This window comes from Colias croceus, chromosome 2, assembly GCF_905220415.1.
Source record: "Colias croceus chromosome 2, ilColCroc2.1".
In the NCBI taxonomy this organism is placed as follows: domain Eukaryota; kingdom Metazoa; phylum Arthropoda; class Insecta; order Lepidoptera; family Pieridae; genus Colias; species Colias croceus.
Genome location: NC_059538.1, coordinates 7,433,651 through 7,457,427, shown reverse-complemented (window position 1 = coordinate 7,457,427; position 23,777 = coordinate 7,433,651). Strand labels below are relative to the sequence as shown.

General features: G+C 34.6%; 2 protein-coding genes and 1 long non-coding RNA gene across 5 annotated transcripts in view; 1 reads left to right on the top strand and 2 right to left on the bottom strand.

Moving 5' to 3' along the window:
* LOC123700154 (ATP-binding cassette sub-family C member 4-like) overlaps positions 1–23,777 on the bottom strand; it is a 219,903-nt gene that overhangs the window by 140,119 nt on the left and 56,007 nt on the right. The window lies entirely within an intron of this gene.
* LOC123700174 (putative ATP-dependent RNA helicase Pl10) lies at positions 1,479–13,336 on the bottom strand. Of its 2 annotated transcripts, XM_045647315.1 has the most exons (13): positions 13,116–13,336; positions 11,092–11,188; positions 10,438–10,611; positions 9,602–9,897; positions 8,907–9,050; positions 8,454–8,662; positions 8,067–8,192; positions 7,526–7,880; positions 6,671–6,797; positions 6,275–6,427; positions 4,727–4,922; positions 4,070–4,239; positions 1,479–3,092 (listed from the first exon to the last, which is right to left on the bottom strand). In XM_045647315.1, exons 1-13 carry the CDS (start codon positions 13,158–13,160, stop codon positions 2,977–2,979), a joined length of 2,208 nt encoding a protein of 735 aa, XP_045503271.1. In that variant the 5' UTR covers positions 13,161–13,336; the 3' UTR covers positions 1,479–2,976. The 2 variants fall into 2 exon arrangements, with proteins under 2 accessions (XP_045503271.1, XP_045503279.1); XM_045647323.1 differs by lacking the exon at positions 10,438–10,611.
* On the top strand, positions 14,125–16,101 carry LOC123700243. The gene is made up of 2 exons (XR_006752604.1): positions 14,125–14,362; positions 14,729–16,101. It is a non-coding gene; the product is annotated as an uncharacterized LOC123700243 (long non-coding RNA).

Below are 23,777 nucleotides of genomic sequence, written 5' to 3'. Positions count from 1 at the left end.
CCGATTTCTCTAAAGCGTTTGACGTTGTCAACCATGACATCCTCATAGATAAACTTGGCCGGGCTGGCATATGTGGTTCCCTCCTCAGGTGGTGTGAGTCCTACCTGCGAAATCGCTCCCAACTTATTGCCATTCGAGGCTATACTTCGCAGCCTATTTTAGTTCCCTCTGGCGTACCGCAGGGATCGCACCTCGGACCTCTTTTCTTTATTGTATTCATTGATGACCTCTGCTCTGTAATAAACTCAGAGTACAAACTTTATGCAGACGATTTAAAGATCTACAGAACCATTCGTGATAGCAAGGATGTTATTGCTTTGCAGAGCGATATTGATAATGTTACTAAATGGTGCGAATCAAATAAAATGATTCTCAATGCCTCCAAGTGTTACCACATCAAGTTCACTAGAAGCTCAAAATTAAATAGTGTTTCTTATAAAATAAACAACACACAAGTAAAGGAGGTCTCGAGTTTGCGAGACTTGGGTGTTATAGTTGATAGAAAATTGGATTTCAGAGAGCATATTGATCATATAACCCGTAAAGGGGCAAGACTTGCGGGATTTGTGATCCGACAAACTAAAGCCTTCAAGGATCCTGAAATTCCCGTCATACTCTTCAATTGTTACGTCCGCAGTCTGCTTGAATATTGTAGTCAGATCTGGTGCCCATCTTACGCAGTCCATGTCAATAGAATTGAAAAACTTCAAAAAAAATTCTTGTACCATCTTACGTATACTAATAACCTTTGCCGACGCTTAACCACCTATAATTCTAGACTAGAACACTATAATATGACTGCCCTAGTTATAAGGCGAAAGTCAGCGGACATGGTCTTCTTATACAAAATTCTTCATGGTTTGGTGGACAGTCCTGATCTGCTTAGTCTCCTCAATTTAAACACGCCAAGAATTGGTATTCACACTCGTAAGACCTTTAACTTAATTCTATGTCGCACTAAATACGGCCAAAATTTACCTATCAACCGTATGTGTTCTACTTATAATACTGTATGCCATGATCTCGACCTGTTTAATGCATCGGTCAGTACTATCAAAAAAATTTTTTTTTTAACAAATATGTAATTAACTAGTTATATGTTTTAAATTTTAGTTTTAATTATTGTTACAAGTGTAGGTTTATAATTGTTTGCATGTTGTGTTCGCTCCTAGAAGGCCGTCCAACTAAATGTCACAAAGATAAGATTATGATTGTATTTTCACAAAATGTTGGAACGTCCAGTTAGCGGACCGAATAAAGTAAAAAAAAAAAAAAAAATACTCCGAAGCTATCAAAAATTATTGTAGAGAGTTGTTAGCTTATTTACCTTAACATTTTGTTGCATTATACTTTGGTATTTAAAATGTAGAATTATGCCCTATAAATCTAGCCTATTGGTAAACTACAGAAATTGTCAATACATTCAAACAGTTAAACTATATAAAGGGAAAAGGAAAGAAAAATAAAAACAACTAATATGCAGTTTTATTTTTTATTTGTAAATTCACATTCAAATTACAGACCACATTGGTGACAGATGTTACAATATGGAATCTCTACAGACAAAATTTAGATAACATTTACTATGATACTGTATCGGTACTCCAACTATCATCTACTGCATCGAATAGCTACATCGACTTAGGTGCGTAAATGCTTAAAATTGTCGAAAATCGTGAAGGAGACAGGTCGGAAAAGACAAATAGAAATACAATATAGCATCAATACAATCCAGACGAATCCACGATACAGATGGAACATCAAAAAATCTATATTAATCGACTACTTCCACATAATTGTTACTGAAAGAATAAATTGCGGATCGCGACCAGCACTGGTGCGATGGAATCTAAACGTAGCTTTTCCATTTGTCGCGCAATCAGTTGATCGCGATTCGCTTCCACGGGCATCGCGGGAAATGCCCGATACGACATCTATCTAAAATATTTTAAAAATATTGTTAAAACATTGTCCGCGATCGTTCGGCGCGCATGAGATTCAACGATCGCGACGCACGCACACGTACGCACCGCTCTGAATCACAATTACATTTAAAACTATACTTAAATAGTTCACGGGTAATTTAATCCGACGCGCGGAAAATAATCGAATAATATTACAATAATGATTTATTTACTTAATTTTACGGTACACGAAAGTGCACGACGCCCAGTCGGATTGAAAGATTTTGAAACTTGTCGTTTGTATGAGCTATTTGTGAACTGGGATATTTTGCTTTGCCGTCTGAGTGTCGTGCTAGTTACACCGTCTATCTATAGGGAAAAATTCATATTGTGACGATCACATACAGAGATGGTTAACTATAAAATGTTGATACATACATGGAGAACTTTGTACAAAATTAACTACATTGGGGCAGGATAAAACTAAACATAACTAAAGATTCAATTAATTTAAGATATATTTCGCTTTTTAATTCGTTTCACAAAAGTAATTACAGTCTACTAGACACAATCTCCCAATACTGGGGCAAAATCGACTCCATAATAACTCTATAGCAAAATTATAATGTTTACAATACTTTTTAATAAAATTTAAACTCACTATATTTCAGTGTACATTACCATTTTTAATTAAACTATTATTACACTCCTCACGTTTTAACACAGATACAACATAATTGAAGATACAATTAATAAATAAATTTAACACAATGCGGCAAAACCGGTTTGATTAAATCATCTAATTAAGAAGTTATCCATGTATGTTAGTCAGGTAGTGAAAGGGACGTCGAGTGGTGGTAGGACGTCGACTGATGGTAGGGACGTCGAATAATGGTATTGGCGTCGACTGATGTTAAACGTCGGTTGATGGTAGTGACGTCATTTGATGGTTGCGACGTCGTTTGATGGTAGCGACGTCGTTTGATGGTTGCGACGTCGTTTGATGGTAGTGACGTCGTTTGATGGTAGTGACGTCATTTGATGGTAGTGACGTCACAGGTGCAGTAACACCCTAGGGTTCATTGCAGTTCTCCCACCAGTCGGTGCCACCGCCACCGCCACCGCCGCCACCGCCGCCGTACGAACCGCCGTAGTTGCCGCCGTACGAACCGCCGCCGTAGCCGAAACCTGTGTAACCGACTGTTATAGGCAAAACACGTGAATAGCGTTTGACTTTTTACAGTCCTACGTTATGCACTATGTTGCGGGTTAGAAAAATCATCACATTGTTAACATAATATACAGAGTGAATTTTGTATTAATGTCACGTGTAAGGATAGTATTCTGTGGAATTCCACTCAAAGAAAATATACCATTATTTTGAAAAGAAATTAAATTTAAATTTTTCGGAAAATTTTGTCGAACCGACCAAAATCTGGTAAAATTACAATCTGTAATTTTATAACATGGATCGTTTGAGTCAATTTTAAGTATGGAATCTATCTAAAGACGACAATTCAAATAAATTTAACCTTTAATAAATTCAAAATTAAAATTTCCAAGTGTGGCAACATATAACACAACACGGTCGTTTTGAGCAAATTGAGATGCGAGGAATTTTATCATTCTGTATGTTTTAATATGAAACACAAATAGGATTGGCAATCGCCCAAATCACTAAAACTCAAAATATCTTATTAACTAGTTTGATGAGTCATAGTATGTATGAATTCCATGTATAAAAATGGAATTAAATGTTCAACGTTGGTCATTTATCCGAAATTTGCAAAAATATTAATTAGCTATTTTTGCATTACATGTTGTGATTCGTTGTAACAAAGAGAATGGTCACAAAAATATTTATAAAAAAATTACACTCAAAATTATGGCTTTGAAGGTATTTTTATATTATTAAGTTCGAAGTGGGTCGCATATCGAAATCACGAATTTTTTTCTTACAAACTTTTCCATTGAACCGTGTTACAACAACATAATTTGCCAATCCCAGTCCCATCTATTAAATGCATACAAGTGTGGCGGAGGTAGCCACTCCATTTAAGGCCCATTCAAACGGGAGAGTTATCTTCTACTGCCGTGGGTTGTGTACAACTCCGGTTTGAATAGGCCTTTACACGGGTGCAACCACCACATATATTGTGCAGTACCATTGCCCATAGCGGACGGTCCGGCGGAGCGCGGCTGCGTGCGCGACTGCGTACGGAAGTCGCGCGCCCCGAAGCCGCTGCCGCCGAAGCGAGTGCCGCCGCCCGAGCGGCTGCCCGCGCGCCGCCCGCCGCCGCCAGCGCGACCGTCAGCTGCCGTGCTCGTCAACCAACTGCAACACACACGATTTAGTATTTAACTTTATTATATAGGCAATACTGCAAAGCACGCACAATATAATACTGAACAAAATTATTCGATAAAGGGCGGTTTCACAACCACCTAATATTATGTTAACTTATCTGTCCAGTTACGGACAAACAATGAAAAATTTACATTAACATTATCGAAACATGTCAAACAGGCTATCACGGACTTTATCAGAAAACTGGCTTATATTTATGTATACCACGGCTACTTTTCTGTTAATTCCAATTCTTGTTTAGAGAAAAATAATTAGAATGTTCATTTTATCTTATTGATTTAATAAATAAATGCTGCTTCATTTATAACATTATGTTGTTCAGATTGATCAATAACACATTTTACTCAAAAATTTTGCAACATTGAAGGTTTATAAATTTGCTATAGAAAAAAAGAGATATTAAAGTCAAACTATGCGACCTTACTACATTTTACTGTACTACATCATTACTCACTTTGGCACATCCTGCTTAGCCTCCACCAGCAGCTCGACCAGGTCCCGCGCCAGGCCGCGGTTGGAGTCGTTGAAGAACGACGTGGCTACACCGAGGTTGCCCATACGGCCGGTACGCCCGATGCGATGCACATACTCCTCCACGTCGGACGGCAGGTCGAAGTTGATCACGTGCCGCACGTGCGGAATGTCCAGACCTGGAGAAGGGAAGCGTAAAGTTGGCTGTTGGAACTCGTTTTGTGGATAGTCACATTACAAAAAATATGTGTCCATTTGTCTGTACTTTAATACTTATATACCCAAAACTAGTGTAGTTAACAAAAAAAAAGTTGTGTGTGTACACTGTACTTGATGTATATCAACGAATTTAATGAACCATTCCTAAATTTATTCCATGGGAAAAAAAATAAGATTGTGTGATGTCAGGTTATATTAATGCTGAACCTGTTCGGTCGACTGAAATGCTCCGATTAATAATGCCAGAACACAACACCAACTTCTATGACACTTCATTTACCGTGCAGGCAATCAAATTGTGGAATGCTTTGCCTCTTCATATAAAGAATGCACAATCCTTATCGAGTTTTAAAGCATTGGTGCGTGATTATCATTTCTCTCGCTGTACTTAATATAAATTATTTATATTATATGTATTCGAATATTATACTATTATTACGTAACATATTCTTATTTGATTGTGAATATATTATATTGTATCTATTATATATTATATGGATATATCTTTACGCAGGTAATTTATTTAGTCTTTATTTATTTCTTTTATAAATATATATTTATGCTCTACCCTTCACCTTTCCTCTAATTTAATTTCTCCTCGTACGTCCGGTTGTCTGGAAGAAATCGCTGCATAGCGATAAGACCGCCAATTGTTGTAATGTATCCTTAGATTAAGTCTTTTTGTAATGATTCTAAGAGCAATAAAGTATTAATAAATAAATAAAATAAATAAATAAATTAATTGTACATGTTTATTTTTTATTTTTATTGTATTTATAATTAAATTTAATAAGCGAAATTAATTCGAATAATTATTTCAGAATACATTTAATCTGCCAATTATTATGCCAATTCCTAAAGTTACCTGCACTAGATCCCTTACCGAGTGCATCTCCCTGTGTGTGTATTGAAACTCTCACACTGAAATATAAACTTATTTGCATAGTTATTTTTGTTAATTATCCTAATATAATATATTAAAACATTACTCAGAAAGGATCTCATGCAAAAATTACTATTGTAAACTGTTTATAAAGTATGGGAACTTCAAAGTCTTTCAAACTCTTTATGAATATAATTTGTTTTAGTGTATCCAATCTCACAGCTAATAAATTCAATGTGTATGTATTGACGATACAATTAACTTTGTTTCTAAACATGTGTAAGGTTATCCGTTTTAATATTTTCATTTGTCTGCATGAAATTACTGCTACTATTGCTACGTTAGTGATATGATTAGCTGTGCTGTTTATTTAACTATTGTTTTTTTTATATGTATATATTCTGTAGTGTGTGTGGAACAAGAAGCGACCTCTAGCGGCGACAGCAGTGGCCACCAATATCGGCGTCTGGCCAGATCTGAAGCGGCGCAGGGCCTCCTCTCGCTCACGCTGCGACCGGTCCCCGTGGATAGATGTCACCGGGTACCCGTCGCGGTCCAGGAACTCCTCCAGCTGGTCCGCACCTGGGTACAATTAGCTTGGTTTAGTTTTGTGACAGGTCGGTGCTTCGCGTATATAGTATCATGACGCTAGACAACCTAAGGCTTTAAGACATAATAATAATGGTTGATGTGTTTAAATTACGCATTTAAAATAAATGATACATATACGCATTTTTTAACAGTTTTGATAAAGATTTATTAATTCTGTATTATTTTTCTCATAAAATGTAGGTTGTAAGTTCATAAGTACAAAATTTACTATACCTTTCTTTGTCTCGACGAAGACCAGAGTGAGTTGATCTTCCTCGGTGCGCGAACGTTGCAACAAATTGGAGGCATTCAATAAATCCAACAAAAATGATCGCTTGTCCTGTTCCTCTACCCATACAACCTATAAACAAAAGTAATATTTATTAGTTGTATTGGATAATTTAAAAATATTACATATTTGTATGTTGTGTGACTTGTAATTAAATAAAAATAACTGCGTTAAAAACAACCGACTTCAAAAACGGAAAAGTAAGAAATAAAAAAGATTTGATATTATTAATTACTACATATTATTTTTATGTGCTATTTACTAAAAAGGTTTGATGTACTTACTTTTCCGTTTTTGAAGTCGGTTGTTTTTAACGCAGTTATTTTTATTTACTTAATACTTTTTAGTGTATTTTTCAACACGAATCAAACGAGCCCAAACTCGATAAAGTTGAGTCAATATATTACTGAGTTCCTATGGCCACCTTCCGATTCCATCATCAGATCAGCTCCATGTCATGATAATGTTTCATCGCTATCCAATTTACATTCGTATACAAAATTTCAGCTCAATCGGTTACCGGGAAGTGAATCAAAGTTACTTGCTACATTGAAATTAAGTCATCGAGTACAGACAAAAATGCTCATAAAATAAAAACTACTAGGCCTAGCCGAATAAAATTTTTATGGGACCAATTCGACACCATCCCGCATCGAACAAAAAAAGAATCACGTAAATCGGTTCAGAAACCTCGGAGTAATCGGTGTACATACATAAAAAAAAAAAAAAAAAAATATATAGCGGCCGAATTGATAACCTCCTCCTTTTTTTGAAGTCGGTTAAAAATGATAAAAGCTCACCTTCTGCGTAATATTCTCAGACGTGGAGCCAACCCGTCCGACAGCGAGGAACACGTAATTGTATAAGAAGTCCTGTGCGAGCACTTGAATCTGCTTGGGGAAGGTGGCGGAGAACATGAGCGTCTGCCGCTCGCCGGTCTTGGGCATAGTGTGGCACTCGACGATCTTGCGGATCTGCGGCTCGAAGCCCATGTCCAGCATGCGGTCCGCCTCGTCGAGCACGAGATGGCGGCAGTGGTCGAGCGCCACGCGGCCGCGCGCCAGCATGTCCACCAGCCGCCCGGGCGTCGCCACCAGTAGGTGGCAGCCGCGCTCCAGCTCGCGGAACTGCTCGTGGATCGGGGAGCCGCCGTATCTGTGCAAGTCAATTTCAATTAGTATTGAAAGATAGGATTATAGGGATAATAACACAAAAAGTTACTCCAGCACAACAGCAAAGAGAAGGAAATCAATTGAAAACTCAAGATAATGAAAAATTATTTTTTCTTTAGTATTTTTGAAGTCATGGCAGATTATAAATAGTAACAAAGTATATGCTTACACTACACAGGGTCGGACACGCGAGCGGTAGGCGAATTTTCTGGCTTCATCATAAATCTGTGTGGCGAGCTCGCGCGTTGGCGCCAACACGAGCCCCAGCGGGTATTGCTTGCGTCGCTGGAATGTCCTGGGATAAACGATATATATTTTAGCTATTTAGCAAAGAAATTTAGGTATTTTTTTTTTCAATTTATTTTGTATAATATCATACAAAACTATTTCCACTTTTATGTCGAATTAATAATAAAGTAACTTAGATAAGTTATAAATGTATTTGCCTACCCATACCATTCAATTCACCTCACCATATCAATCATTACAAAACAATTACCATAGATATGATGATTGTATATGTATCGCCAAAAAATAATACAATCAAAAGCCTCACCCCACGTTTTTGGGCCCAGCCTCATACATCTGGTTGAGTATGGGCACGAGGAAGGCGGCCGTCTTGCCGGAGCCGGTCTGCGCGCACGCCATCACGTCGCGGCGGCCGAGCACTATCGGGATCGCGTACTTCTGCACCGGCGTCGGCTTGTCATAGCGCGCGCTGGCGATGTTCGCCCGCATTATTTCTGTCAGGTTAACATCCTCAAACTGCAATAGAAAATGTAAGAGTTAATTATAATCCAAAATCACTTGAGCCCTGCTAGGATCAACTAGATTTAAATGGGGATTTAAATAAATTTTTAAATATAAAGATTTAAACCCTACTAATTTTATCAGATATTTTTTTTAGACAAAAATTATGCATTTTCAAATCGTATATTCTCATAATGTTCCTTACGAAATCTTATTGCATACATTCATTTTTAAGAATAAATAAATAGGATAAACTTACGCTTGTAATGAAGTCCGGTACGTTCTCGCCGCTGGCCTCAACCGGTATATCCTCGTATTTGGAGAAATTGATTCCTGTGTTGCCAGTGCCAAAGAGCTCCAACTCCTGCCGCTCGTCGCGAGGTAGCGGGACTGTCCAATCATTCTGTTGACCATTATTATTATTAAGTATCTATTTAAAAGTTATTTAACTTAAGACCCAAAACTCATTAGATGCAGCCTAAAACATACAACTAGAATATAATGAAATTTTATATATTATATCATTACCTATAATGAAGGTTGATATTGAAATCTGTAATTAGATACTCTAATCATTAACTGCATTACAGTAAGTATAAACATACAGATATTATGGAACTAATCTTTGTTACATAATACATCTAAGTTCTTTAAATGTATGTTATTAATGACCTATCATACTATCTACTGTCCCTTTTACAATATTATATAGCTGGCACTAAAAATTTTAATTGACAAACTTTCAAATTCATGTAAAGTTTAGAAGAATAATCTGCAAATATGTAAGCACATGTTGATTTCCAACTTAAGGTAGTCCAAAATCTCCACATGTTATAACAACTTCCAAAACCACGCTACCCATATTATTTTCTATTTTCCCTTCCATGACAAATTGAAAAAACAACCTGTTAAACCACAGGTAAATCAATGTATTGTATGGAGGAGCAACATTACCTCGTCCCTGCGCGACGAGGTGCGGCGCACGTCGTCCGACGGCCAGCGGGAGTTGGATCGCTCCTCCGCGCGGGGCTCCGGCTCCTTCCACCGGTCGTTCCGCGGCTGCGGCGGCTCGGTGTAGTCCTCGTCGCGGCGGATGTCGCGCGACTCGCCGCGCGGCTCGCGCACGTCGCGCGTCTCGCGAATGTCGCGCGACTCGCGCGCTCCGCCCGCGCCGCCGCCGCGCCCGCGGTCCGACCAGCGCTCTGACTCCCAGCGATCTGAATCGCCATTCTGACTTCCTGCTTCACGACCTGCGACACACACCTTCTATTTAGAATTGTCATTCTGGTAATTTATGTCAGTGAGGCTCTCGCATAAGCAAAGACAAATACAGTATGTTCAATAAACTGATATCAATAGATATGATCCAAACTGCATAGATATCTACTGATGTTGTAGCTAATAATACCTAAATCCAAAAATTTTTGTACAATAAAAAAAACAAACCATCAAAAATAGCTTTAAGATACGTAACACAAATACGTAATACACATATGCGTCATAATTATTCTTATAAAAAGTAGCGTCAATTTCCGCTATATTATAACGGTCAATTCGCAATGGTTCGCCAATGCTTGTAATGTAAAATGATGTCTGGAAATTTTGTTAACTACATATTAAAATGACGTCATTCAACAATAAATCTCGGCGGTTTACGATCAAAATACAAGCAAAAACAAATTTTGGTATCACTATTCATAAGGTCAAAATTAACTTTTACATTTGAACTATTTGTTACTTAAGACTTCTGCACTATTTCGAGGTTAATTTAAGTTTGATGGTTTTCGTACCGCGGTTACTGCGCGGGTATCGCTGATCGTAGCCGCGATCGTTTTCACGGTCGCGGTCACGGTCGCGGTCGTCGCGCCGACCACCACGGTCGTACGTTCTAGAGTTGCCTCCGTATGATGAACGGGTGTCCCGTCCCTCGTTGCTGTCTAAGCTTTGACGCTTAGACCCTTCGCCTGTGAAACAGTCTTTGTATTGATATCACTTGATGCTTCAGTCAATTGGTTTGATTTTCTTTCGTTAGATGAAGGTACATATGATTTTAGCTAACCATTACTTGTATGTTTTTAATAAGTATGTTTTAAAAAAAGACCATCCACCAAACATAAAACTTTTTTTTTATATTTATACAATTCTATATTTTATAAAAAATAAAATTACAAAAACATTGCTCATTGAATAATTCATTAAAAATATTGGATCAGTTCAGTAATAAAAAGAATGTGTCCAATTTTTTCATTGTTATAATCCTAGTGATACCACCAAATGATAAAGCTATGTACAATTATTTTATCTTTCATCCTGTATAACTAAATTCCTAAAAACGATGACATATTGTAAATTTTGTTTCTCAAATTCTTTATCATCTACCTACTTTGAACATTTTGATTAGTCACCGTAATAATAGTTTTATTGGCCTTAGTAAACAAACTTACCTTCAGCAGGTTTAGCCTCCAATTGCCTACGCAGATGCGGAGGGATGTAGCGGCCAGCACTTTTAGTAGCCTGAGGCTGCAAGTCCAGACCAGCAAGCTGTATAAAAAAAATCACATCTTTAGTACTTAATAACTAACATGAGACAAATAAAGAAAGAATTCATGTAGTCACATTCCACTTTCTAATAATAAAAACCATATTATGCTAATTACCTAGGTCAGATGGAAAAATTTTGACATTCAAAGTAATTTCAACAGTTTTTTAAATTAATACAACCATTACATTAAAAAAAACAATACACTTTATTAATTTAATAACCTTATCACAGAAACCATGATGACAGAAACGCATATCATTTATGAAGTCAATAAAGATTTTATTTCATTACAGGGTAGTAGCTGTTTACCCCCTGGCTCTGTCAGTCAATATTGTTGTATGAATGAATGAATGAATGAAAACGCTTTATTGTACACCATTACAAACAGGAAAAGACATACATATACAGAAGAGAGACATGCACAAATGGCGGCCTTATGGCTTTAGTAGCCATCTCTTCCAGGCAACCAAACACAAGATAAAAAACATAAAATCATGACAGAGGTATTGAGAGTTGTATTATTACATTTGCAATTTTTAACCAGTTATCCAAGTAAAACATAATATACAACAAACCATAAAATATAATTTAAATCTATTCCTTCATTATTTATTTATAAGCAGTGTAAAGAACTGTCTATAGACAATAAAATCAAATATGTATCAAAAATTAGGTTCTAGAACTAAGAATTAGTTATCATTGAATTAGGAATGTCAATAAGTATAGAAATCTTGAAAATGCATTTATTTAACACTTTCTAAATATAGCTATTGCAGAACAAGGTCATTTTTCAGTAAAGTTACAAGCCCCCTTGTTGTGAATCACAACCGCTAATTAATTATATAAAAGGGGTATAAAAATATTAAGGACAAGAGTATGTTCTTCAAGATACTTCTGACTAATATTTTGTGAGTCAGAATTTGTGTGAACAAAATTTCACACAAACTTAAAATTGAATGATACTCATTCATTTATCATATTTAATGACCAGACGCAAAAGTGTGTCAAAGAACTGTAAATTACAAACTACAAGAGATAATGATTTATCTCTTTCCTATTTCCTCAATTAATCACTGAATCTGATTCAATTTATACCTAATAAACTTTAAAGTTTCTTTAATCACAAGTAATGTGATAACAAGGTGAATATTTTTGGAATTTAATGTGAATAAATTTTTTACTATTGCACACATCGATAATGTGAATGTAAATTAAAATGTATATAAAATCTTCTCAATACTATTACATTCACAAAAAATTTCTATACAAGTTAGTATTTAATAGTATTTAATAGCTAAAAATTGTTAATAATAGAAGACATTTAATTAAGTTAATACCTGACCTTTTACACAACATTTTGTAATCAAATCTCGTAAAGAAATGTGAAATAACAGTGATTCATAAATTTATTAGATGGAAATGCATGCAGTGGATATGGCAAAAACTTATCCATATATTTGTTCATAAGCATCTGATCATAAGAAATTAATGATGAATGAACATGATGTATTTATTTTATTCTTGCCAAATTGATTTTTTACTTTCTACCCTTGTGAAGCCTAGCCTAGTTGCAATTCTCGGGAATAATCGTCAGTTTAACTGTATATTGTATGCCTATAACAATACACGGGAAACCGTAGACGATCGTAATAAATTGACATTATTTCTATTCCTAACCTAACAAAGTAGCTAATGGGCAAGTGAGGCTGTAACCCACCCCAATACTCGAGATACCTTAGAATTTAGACGCCATGTTGGTTATAGTAAGACACGTAAAACTATTTCTACTGATGAATAGAGGACTTTGCTTTCCATACAAATTATTCATTTGATAAAAACGCATACCAGTTATTATGAAATAATACATTTTTTATAGATTTTCATTCAATTTAAGAAAAATCAATACAAAGGACATGAGGTACCGACCTGCTGCTCTAGACCTGTTCCATTTTGGTTGGTAACATTACTCATATTACTACCAAGCGGTACGTTTTTTTGGGAACGTTGCTCCAAAAATATTTATTACAACAAACACAGTCTACAATGAATTTTGCACAATCACAAATTCAGAAAATCACATGAAAAGGCTATAATTTCTTTCCCACAAACACTTTTCATTCGCAGTTTTTGTTCTTTTTTACAGACTCAGTGTTGCCGTTTAGTAAAATTATAAATTTCATTCGTTCACTTATTTCTTGTCATATTATTTTGGTCACAATAAAAATAATGTACGAGTATATTCAAGGGTATATTTAAAAAAAGGCAATGAATCGATTGTGTCTATTTTAGTCATATAAATAAAACTTTTTATTAAGCTATTGCATAGCTTCTATCGCGGGCCTTGAGCGCGGGGACCGAATCGAGAAATTCCGAAAAAATAGGAAAAATATCTAATAAAAAAATATATATTTTTAATGACATATCTTCCCTTTAACTTTCCTTGTAAACCTCGACCAGACGACCTTATAAACGAAACCTCAATATTATTAGTAGTTTATTCAACTAGCAACAATAATAATTAAGAAGTCGTTCATTCAAATGTCTTTCAAAGCTCGAAGCAATAATAATTAGATAATGAGTATCCGACATGGTTTAGATATTATGTCAATAATAACTTTTGCTCACAAATTATATTGCTCTTTAAAATATCCAGGTTTAATTACTGGCCGCGAAATATCATCGCGACGTGACGCCACTAGTCCATGCAAAAACCCTGTGCAAAAACCCTTTTTGTAATAAAATAACTTCATTCATTCAAATCATTCATTGAATTTAGAGACACAGTAAAGTCATTGCCGTTGAACCACTGAACACTCTCCGTTGAATATGGCAGTTTCAAGTTTCAACCTCTGTGGTTCAACATATTACTTGCTCTGTGGTAAGCTTTGTGGTTTTAACTTGACGTTTACATGAACATGACTCATTATTTACGCTTTGATTTCGGAAATTAAGTCGTATGACAATCTGATACGACCGAAATTTAAAATGTTTAATTTTATTATACAATAAACTCTCATGAGTCAATTGTCAAACTTAAACCTGTCGGCTGTCAAACGATCACAAAGTTTAATTGAAAAAGAAAACAATCAACACTACTGATTTCAATAATTAAAACCATTTATATAAAACTAAAGCTAATATTCAAATTGATGTGCATATTTTTTAAATAAAAGGTAATTTTCCTAGTTAATATGTAAATACACGCCCATAATTAACGTTGAGATAACTACAAATCAATAAAAGCGGAAAAGCCTCGATTTTATGTAAACAAACATGTACCTATCTTTAAAATACTTTGCAGCAACATTTAATATTTTATACGTTACAATCTACACTGCAATATTTTTCTTCATATTATGCTCACAAGTACAGGAATCTATTTAAAAATAATTACTTTTTAATATAATTATGTATAACTAGAAGTTTATATTGTTTAGGTTTTCTTTCTTATTGCAATCTCGCAATTTTTTATTTATACATATTAGAATAACATACTATAGAACTAAAGATTTTTCTAAATTTTTTTTGTTCTTTTCCAGCATGAGTTCAAACGTCCAGCAACCGCCAGCGCCTCGTGAGCGTCACCCGCCACCGGAGCCCCGGCCGCGCCAGTCACCTCCTCAACCGCGGAAAGTGAACGCCCAACAGCCACCGCAACCAAGGGAGAGGCAGCCGCCACCACAACCGAGAGAGCGCCAACAACCCCCCAAACCCAGGGAAAGGCAAATACCTAACTAAATATTATTTTCATATAACCATATTCATTATTTCGGATTTATTTTTATCTTTTCCTGTTTCGTATTGTGAAATGTAAAATAAGATAAAACTATGAGTTTTAACTCAATTCTCTGAAAGATTTACATTTAATATATGTGAATATTTATTTATTAAATGTGAGGCAAAAAAAGTAGAAAAGTAGTCAAGTATAACATACCTCCTTACATTAATTTTGAATTATGGACAGTTTCTATTGTACTTATTCTAATTATAAAAATAAAATTGCTAATTGATTAAGCAGATGCGTGAAAAAAAAATCTGTAGAAAATTTGGACATTAGTATAGAGTTGTTTTAAAAGTGAAATTTTGAAATTTTGGAAATTAATAATCTGAAGAGTAATTGAATGGCGGCTAATATTTATTTAGTATAAATTAAATTTAACCAGTCTCTGTGTATGTAAGATGTAGGTACATAATAGGCATTGGGAAATAAATGCAATATAGCATTTTTAATATGTGACAAATTAAACATATATGTACTATCATTAATTGCAAACATCATACCTATTAAAGGTAAGCAAAAAATAACTACCTACTTAATAATAATTTCTGGGATTTTTATATTAGTAACTGTTAATTATTATTTTAAATTCGAAAATATATTATGTTAATCTTATTAGAAAGATTTATTAATGTTGGGTATTTAAAATATAGTGTTAGATATGTAGTTAACTATAAATGTGTCGAAGAAACATAATTGTTAAAAAATAGTTTATAAAAGTAACTTCTGCTTTTATTATATTATTATAAAGGCAACAACTGCCAAAACTGTGATAAAGATATTTTTTCTAAAACTGTTGCATCTTTTATAATATTTTATTGGAGAATGTTGGAGTAAATGACATATAATTTCACAAAAATAATTATGAAGATTGAAATATTTAAAAATTACAAGTATAATTTGTATGATATTCAATAATATTGATCTACAAAAACTTTTAAGAATTTCTGCTTTTAAACTGACTATTATTCTTACTCCAATGTGCTCTAGTTCAACTTTACTACATTTTCAACTATACATTTTGATGTTGCATTGTATTGACCATAGCTGTAAGTGTTCTATTCCTTCTTTTTGTAATGCTATAGTAGTTTAGTCTTTATTGACTTGGTAATAAACTTTACCTAGGTAACTCAATTGAAACTTTTTTTTTTTACTTTAAATTACTTCGAAACCCTAGGAAAATATACGAAAACTAATGCAAAAGAACCTAGAATTTGATAGAATTTCAATTTTTTTGTTTGCACATTGTGGCATGAATTTAACCAATTGACCACCGAGCGGCCCGATCGGGAATAGACACAATAGATTTTCTATTGTGTCTGTGATTCCGGGGGCTGAGGCATAGGAATACGGGCGTTTCCACGAGAAATATTCTATGCAGCTATGCTGTGTGGATAAGAACTTATGAAAAAATCCAGTAGATAATAAATTTATAACAAGTTAGACATTGTTCCGTCGGGCAACAATGTTACTTGAATGCTTTATGAAGTCAGTGTTCAAAAATAAAATTACGTTGAAATCATACGTTACATTTTATTTGACAATGAACAATTGAAATAAAGGACTGATATCTGGATATGTTAACGCGAATAAACACATACGCGTGGGCTGAACGGATGTATATGCTTAACCTCGATAATGATGTGGCGATGTCTGCTTCCAAACATATGAGCAGTCACCGAGGATCTCTCGACCCCTCCATACTGTTGTGAGTCCCACCAAAATGTGGTCAAGAATATTATTAGCTGCAATAACATTGATCGTATTATGCAGTCCTGCACTATCTGCACTTATTCGAGGAGAATTCTACCAATATCCAGAAGTTGTACAGGAGTATGATGTTATCATAAAGAATATCGATTTCGATGACTCGCCGGTTTACACCAATGATTGTCCACCAGGATCCCAATTGGATGTATCTGGGATGTGCCGGGAAGTTTGGTGAAGTGATAAAAGTTCATTGTAAAGTGTTTAATGCAAATGTTTATTAAAGGTTTATTAAATCGGTGTTAAGCTTGTACTGTGTTTCACTCATTTTTATGGTATTTCGTAAAGTTGTTAAAAAAATCTAAACACGGATGCGTTATGCTTTTTTATTTTCAAATTGTATATTGTAATATAAATCGAAAAAGGTTCAATTGTTTACCTTTAATCAACTAAGGGCTGATTTTTCAATCCTTGGTTAAAACTTATTCGTCGAGTAACGTATTAAACTACCATTTCAAAATGTATTCTTATTGCATGCAATGGACAGTTTACAAGTGACATTTTAATATTATCGTGTAATACCCCAGCCACACGACTCGACGAGTGGTATGGGAAGTGAGGAGGAAAGTAGGCAGGGACGTAGTGTGGCCACGTTACTCGTCATGCCACTCGTCGTGCTCATCGTCCTGCTCACTGCTCCCTATTTTGTGGGCTTTTGCGCGCGAGTCAAAGGGCCGGCAATACAAGTGCGAACTAAAGAGCGTCGCGCGAGTACAGCAATGTGTGGCCAGACGGCAATATCGAGGCGAATAACGGCAGCGCGATGAGCAGGACGAGGAGCAGGACGATGAGCATAGTGTGGCGGGGGTAAATAGTTACTTTATTGGACGGGTAAGTTTTAACCAGGGATTGAAAAATCGGCCCTAACATAAAATAACAAAGCAATAAATAATCAATTTAGGTATATTTAACAGCAAAATGTTCAAATTAAGGTCTTGGTAAAATGGCGGCGATCCATGGCCAAGAGTTGAGTTGGTTTAGGACCGGATTGAGAACGGAAAGTACGATGTTGCTGGCGAGCTTCGAGATGGCACCCTGGAAGCGGTCCACGTAGTCGATGATCACTTCTTCGACGACGGAATTGACGATGCCGTCTATGTCTCCACCTCCGATGACTCCGGTCAGTTTGGACTGGAAATATATTATGTAAAAGGTGTAGCGAAGTACAAATAGTATAAGGTAATGTTACATCTTTTTGTAGGACCTTTAGAAGATTTTAATTTTTTTAAGCATTTTGCCTAGAATTGATGCTCTTTATCAGACAATACCTACCATAAAAGCTTAGATAAAGTTTGATAATAAAAGTTTGTCGCCATATTGATTTCATTTCATACGCGGGGTTTTTTTCTCAATATTGATACAGCAAGTACGTACCTCGAAATGTGGCAGTTGGAAAGATAAGTTTTCAATTCTGTCAATAACGGTAGCTTGGTCGTTGTCTGTTGACTGTTTCAAAAACAGCTTAGCTTGGAATCTGAATCCTTCAACGATGAACCTAAAAATAGTATCAAATTAAATAAAAGAAGCATAAAGCACCAAAAAGACTAAAGTAAAAATAAAAGCAATAACTTACTCAGCTTTTCCGTCTCCATATAAAGGAATAGCTGTTAGAAGATCACCGGTGAGATCATAGTGTCCTGTAAGTTAATTTATTCAATGTGGATATTATTGTTCCAAGTGTATTAAAAGTATTACAATATTCAACCCTTTGTTAGCTTCATAGAAAAAAAAATACGTAGACTGTGAATTGTGTTAGGCGGACGGCCTTATAGGGTTATCACTTGACTTTTTTTAATACTAGAAAAGATTATTTTATTTGTAAAATAGCTTACCAGCGGAAATAGTTAGACGGGGAACTGAGATATCAATATCGAAAGAAAGGTCTGATAGTTTGAGATCAGACTTGTGAACAATGAAGCCTCCAAGACCAGTCACTAATACATCGGCTAATTGCAGGTCTAAGCTGCGAATAAACAACAACAATAATATATTAATTAGACGATACATTAAATAATATGTTATAATAAGATACTGCAGTAGGTAGTTAGTAGTTACTAGGTTTAATATGTTACTAAACACCGAACATTGATATTATTTTTTAGGTTTTTACATTAACGATAAATATTTCAAATCTTCAATTTATCCAAGGCCAATAATTACTAAAACTAAACCAAAACTATATTATATTGTCTTCCTTTCCACTGACATATTCACGATATTAAATAGGTTTATTTAGTAAAAGTGGATAGTTATCATTCATAAGTACATTTAATGCTTACTTTATAAGGCCAGCTGGCACATCTAAGTGAAGATTGTCTACAACGAGAGGGTCCAGGGGAGGAAGGCCGAGGAGGGCCGATCCATCTCTGATGAAGCGACGGAGGACGTTGATTATTTGGCGAATCAACTGGTTTATGAGGAAGTTGCGATTTTCTGGAGATGCGTTTGCAAACGCAGCTGTAAATAATAATAATACCTATATTCTATTAAAATTTTATCAGGAATTATATTCTATAAAAATGAGATTAAGGTTCCTAGTTATACATATTTCTATTCTGACTGAGGTAACACAATAAGTTGTAAATATAATATTTAGTAGGTATGTCGAATAAGTGCCAAGTGATTATGGTTTTTTTTCGTGTAAGTAAGTAACTAACTAGGATTTTAATCTGGCTAGCTAAAATCAAATTGGTTAACAATACGTTTCTGACACACGTACAATATAGGTAGGTACATACTACATACCTAGGTCATAGGTATGTACCTACCTGTAGTGCTGTAGGTACCTACCTAAACTAAAGTTAACTAAAAGTATGTGTGGTTTTTTACTTGTAAAATGCATTACATGTACCTATTACCAAAGGAAAGCTCGTTTTCCAATTCCGATTCTACTCTATAACAAACTAAAAACTGACAACACATGGTACCTAACTAATCATGTTGAATGCTCATTAGTCATTGCAGATGAGCGATGTGTTTTATCGTCAAATGATGTTACTGTTTCAAATCTTAGTTTATAACAAATAACCTTACTGAAATGTTAATTGTTTAATATAATTTGTAGACATCTGGTAGGTACCTACCTTATAAGATAAAGTAACTGTTATTCATAGTTACCTACTATAGGTATCAACTGCTATGTTACTATCAAGTTTATAATTTATTTTATGTAAGTACCCACCTACGTCAATATCGAAAACATCTTGCTTCAATTCCGTATTGGGCGCGGCCGTCGCTACAGCAGCTACCAACAATATAATTGCTAATTTCATCCTGAAAGTCATAACATAATTAATTACATACTTTTAATTGACTAGCTGCGCCCCGTGATTTCACCCTCGTGGCTCCGTTCTTGTTGGTCTTAGCGTGATGATAGCCTTCCTCGGTAAATGGGCTATCTCATAAAGAAACAAACAATCTCTTCAGCCTTATAAAATTAGTTTATAGGTTCCATATATTTATCAAAGTAGGTAAGTCGAAAACACCAACGTACAAAAATATACCATTTCCTATGACTATATTTTGTATTACCATTGTAAAAAGGCAATGTTATGTCAGATATCACAACCTCGTTATTATATCGTCATTAACATAATACGGAAATAATGGGTTTACTGAAAATGTAATGACCTGCATATACTCTTTGCATTCGATTTTGCTCATCCATACTAATATTATAAATGCGAAAGTAAGTAGTAACTCTGTCTGTCTGTCTGTCTGTTACTCAATCACGCCTAAACTACTGAACCAATTTTCATGAAATTTGGTATGGAGATATTTTGATACCCGAGAAAGGACATAGGCTACATTTTATCGCGAAATATGTACCACGGGCGAAGCCGGGGCGGACCACTAGTATTTTATAAACTTACTAGTAAGTAAATAGTAGAGTATATTATGTGTATTATAATATTAAATTATAAATACCTATTCTTGTTTATGATGTGAATAATTTGAAGAGATAGATAACATACTTAAGTACCAATCAGAATAAAAATTGCGAAGTTCCCGAATGACTACGATATTGGACCCTTGAAGAATAGAGCGTATGTATCTTTAAAAGACCGGGAAAAGTGTTATTAGTGTAATAATTAAAGGCGGTGGTGACCACTTTACACCAGATGGCCGGGGCCCACCTGCCCCTTTACTTGAAAAATAGTTTTATTAGCAAATAATTTATTCTATGTGTTCGGGAACATTTGATTTATTAGTTAACTAGGACTATAAAGAAAAAATCTATACATCTATACATCTATACATAATACATATATAATAAATCTGTAGAAGGGTCAATTCTGTACATTGAAAATATTGAAAAAATAAATAGCAGGGGGTGTTACTGGATCGATACCAAACCCAAATATGTGATAAAAAAAATTTTTGTCTGTCTGTCTGTCTGTATGTGAAGACATCACGTGAAAACTAATGGTTCGATTTCGATGAAACTTGGTATAATTATACCTTATTGTCCTGGGCGTAAAATAGGATACTTTTTATCCTGGAAAAATACGTAGAAAAAAATTTATTTATATATAATTTTTATTATTATAGGCCTAGCCGTATTTGTATTAATAGATATTTATAAGATCTCATTGTCAGAGTTACTCAAAATGGAGAAATAAACCATCCACACGAATACCGACATCCGCGCGGACGGAGTCGCGGGCGGAAGCTAGTAAATAATAAATTTAAAACTAGTTACCGGTTTGTAAAAAAAAAATTAAATGTAGGTAGGTACCTATATTTTATTGGGTGCACATAGACAATTATTTATAAGTAGGTAATATTTTTATTTAAAAAATGATTGGTGACTGATGAATTTTCAATAAAATTACAGCATAGAATAAATTGACACGGCCAGGACACCGTCCATTCATGGGATCCACGGCGAAGGAAAAGTGGATAGAATAAGAAACTTTTGCGTGGAATTTTATAAAACGTATTTTACAGTCTTTAAAATTTATATTGGAATTGAGGTATGTTACTTACGTGTCACCAATTGGATATTTATGAAAATATATAAGGGATTACAGAACTTCAGGAAAACCCACCTGTGTTTTGCTTGAGCCACAAAACTACTGGTCGCTCATAAAAACAATTAATTCAAAAATCAGCGATCACCTGCGACAAATAAATCAGAGATAGGACAGTAATCAACCTAATTACTTGATTAATCAATATTATCTGAAAACAATAAAACTATTCATTGTTAAATCCTGTAAAATAAACTATTGTTATGGATAAACTGTTTTTATCTTTACGCATTATTTAGGTGTGGATTATTTACCTATGGAAGAGGTTATAATATAGGGAGTTCATATTTTATTTTTATTTTAATGTATAATTTTAATTGGAAAGGGTGATTTTTATCATCAATTATTTTTATTTTTACTGCTGTCTTTATAGGTTCTTAAGAATTTTTTATTTTATTTCTTATCACATAAATATTTCAACGTCTGAGTTAAAGTTTATGAATTTTGAGACGACCCTTTGATATAAGGATAATGATATTATTATTACGTTATATTGAGAAAAGAAAACAAAACTCTCAAGCTCATAGATAATACATTTATTCATCCATATAGATAGCTATGACTAAACTAGGACTATACAGGACTAAATATTCTAAAAAACTACTTCTCTAAATGATTTTATCCAATTGTAATGTTAAAATTATCAATAATTCTTGACATGTGAGTACGGGGGGCGTCCATTAATTACGTGAGGTGGCCCCCATAAGTTAATTGTCGTAAGTATGTTGCGTATATTTCTAGAGAGTATGTAGAATTTCTTCCCTATTTATTCTGTGGTAGAGTTTTTTTCGTCAATATGGCAAAATTAAACCAAGCATTGATTGTATTTATATCATTTATATTTTATATTAGTTATCATAGTTTCTTCCTTTGTACCGTGGCCGTGGTTTACGCGTGAGCGTAAAACCGAGGGTCCTGGGTTCGACTCCCGGTGGAGACGAAGAAAAAAATGAGTCGGTCTGTCAGGACACAGAATGATCACCTACTTGTTAAAGAAAATCAATGAAACAGATGTATGCAAAATGCATCTGCCCGTACCCCACTAGTATAGGGGACACGGAATTTCACTTAATAAGTATCATAGTAATTTTGTATGAATATCCTATTCATTGTAAACGTAAATGTATCAGTGTAAAAAGTACATACCTACAAGTTTTCTCTTTTATTCGACATGCAATAACATAATAAGTATCGGCATGTGTCAATTCAGCATATTTTATGAGAATTTAAGAGTGTATCAATTAGCAGTACTTATATACTGTATTAATAGTAAGAGGAATAAGCAGTGGATAAGTAATATTCATTTATTAAAGCTTTGAAGTACCTACATAATACATATAGTAGGTACTTTAAGAGTGTATCAATAAGCAGTATACTTTAGGTATAGGTAGTATAAAGAGGAATAGAGATGAAATAAAAGCAGTAGATAAGTAATATTCATTCATTAAAGCTTTGAAGTACCTACATAATACATATAGTACCTAGGTACTTTAAGAGTGTATCAATAAGCAGTATACTTTAGGTATAGGTAATATAAAGAGGAATAGAGATGAAATAAAAGCAGTGGATAAGTAATATTCATTTATTAAAGCTTTGAAGTACCTACATAATACATATAAATAATGCCATTATTGAGGATCCCGTCCACAACGACTCGCATAATTGTCTTAACAAAGTTGTAATTGACGCGCATGATGTTAATAAACTTCTTAAACAATTAGATCCGAACAAGGGTCCTGGACCAGACGGTATTCCATCTCATTTTGTTAAATCTTGCTATAACGAACTCACCTTACCACTGTTTATAATATTTAATAGATCTCTATCTTCAGGTAACTTTCCTGACTTTTGGAAGATCGCTCACGTAATTCCAATATTCAAATCCGGTGATAGATCGAACTGTTGTAACTACAGACCCATCTGCATACTAAATTGCTTCGCTAAAATATTTGAACGTGTTATTTACAATCAAATTTACAATTTCGTTAAACCTTTACTTATTTCTGAACA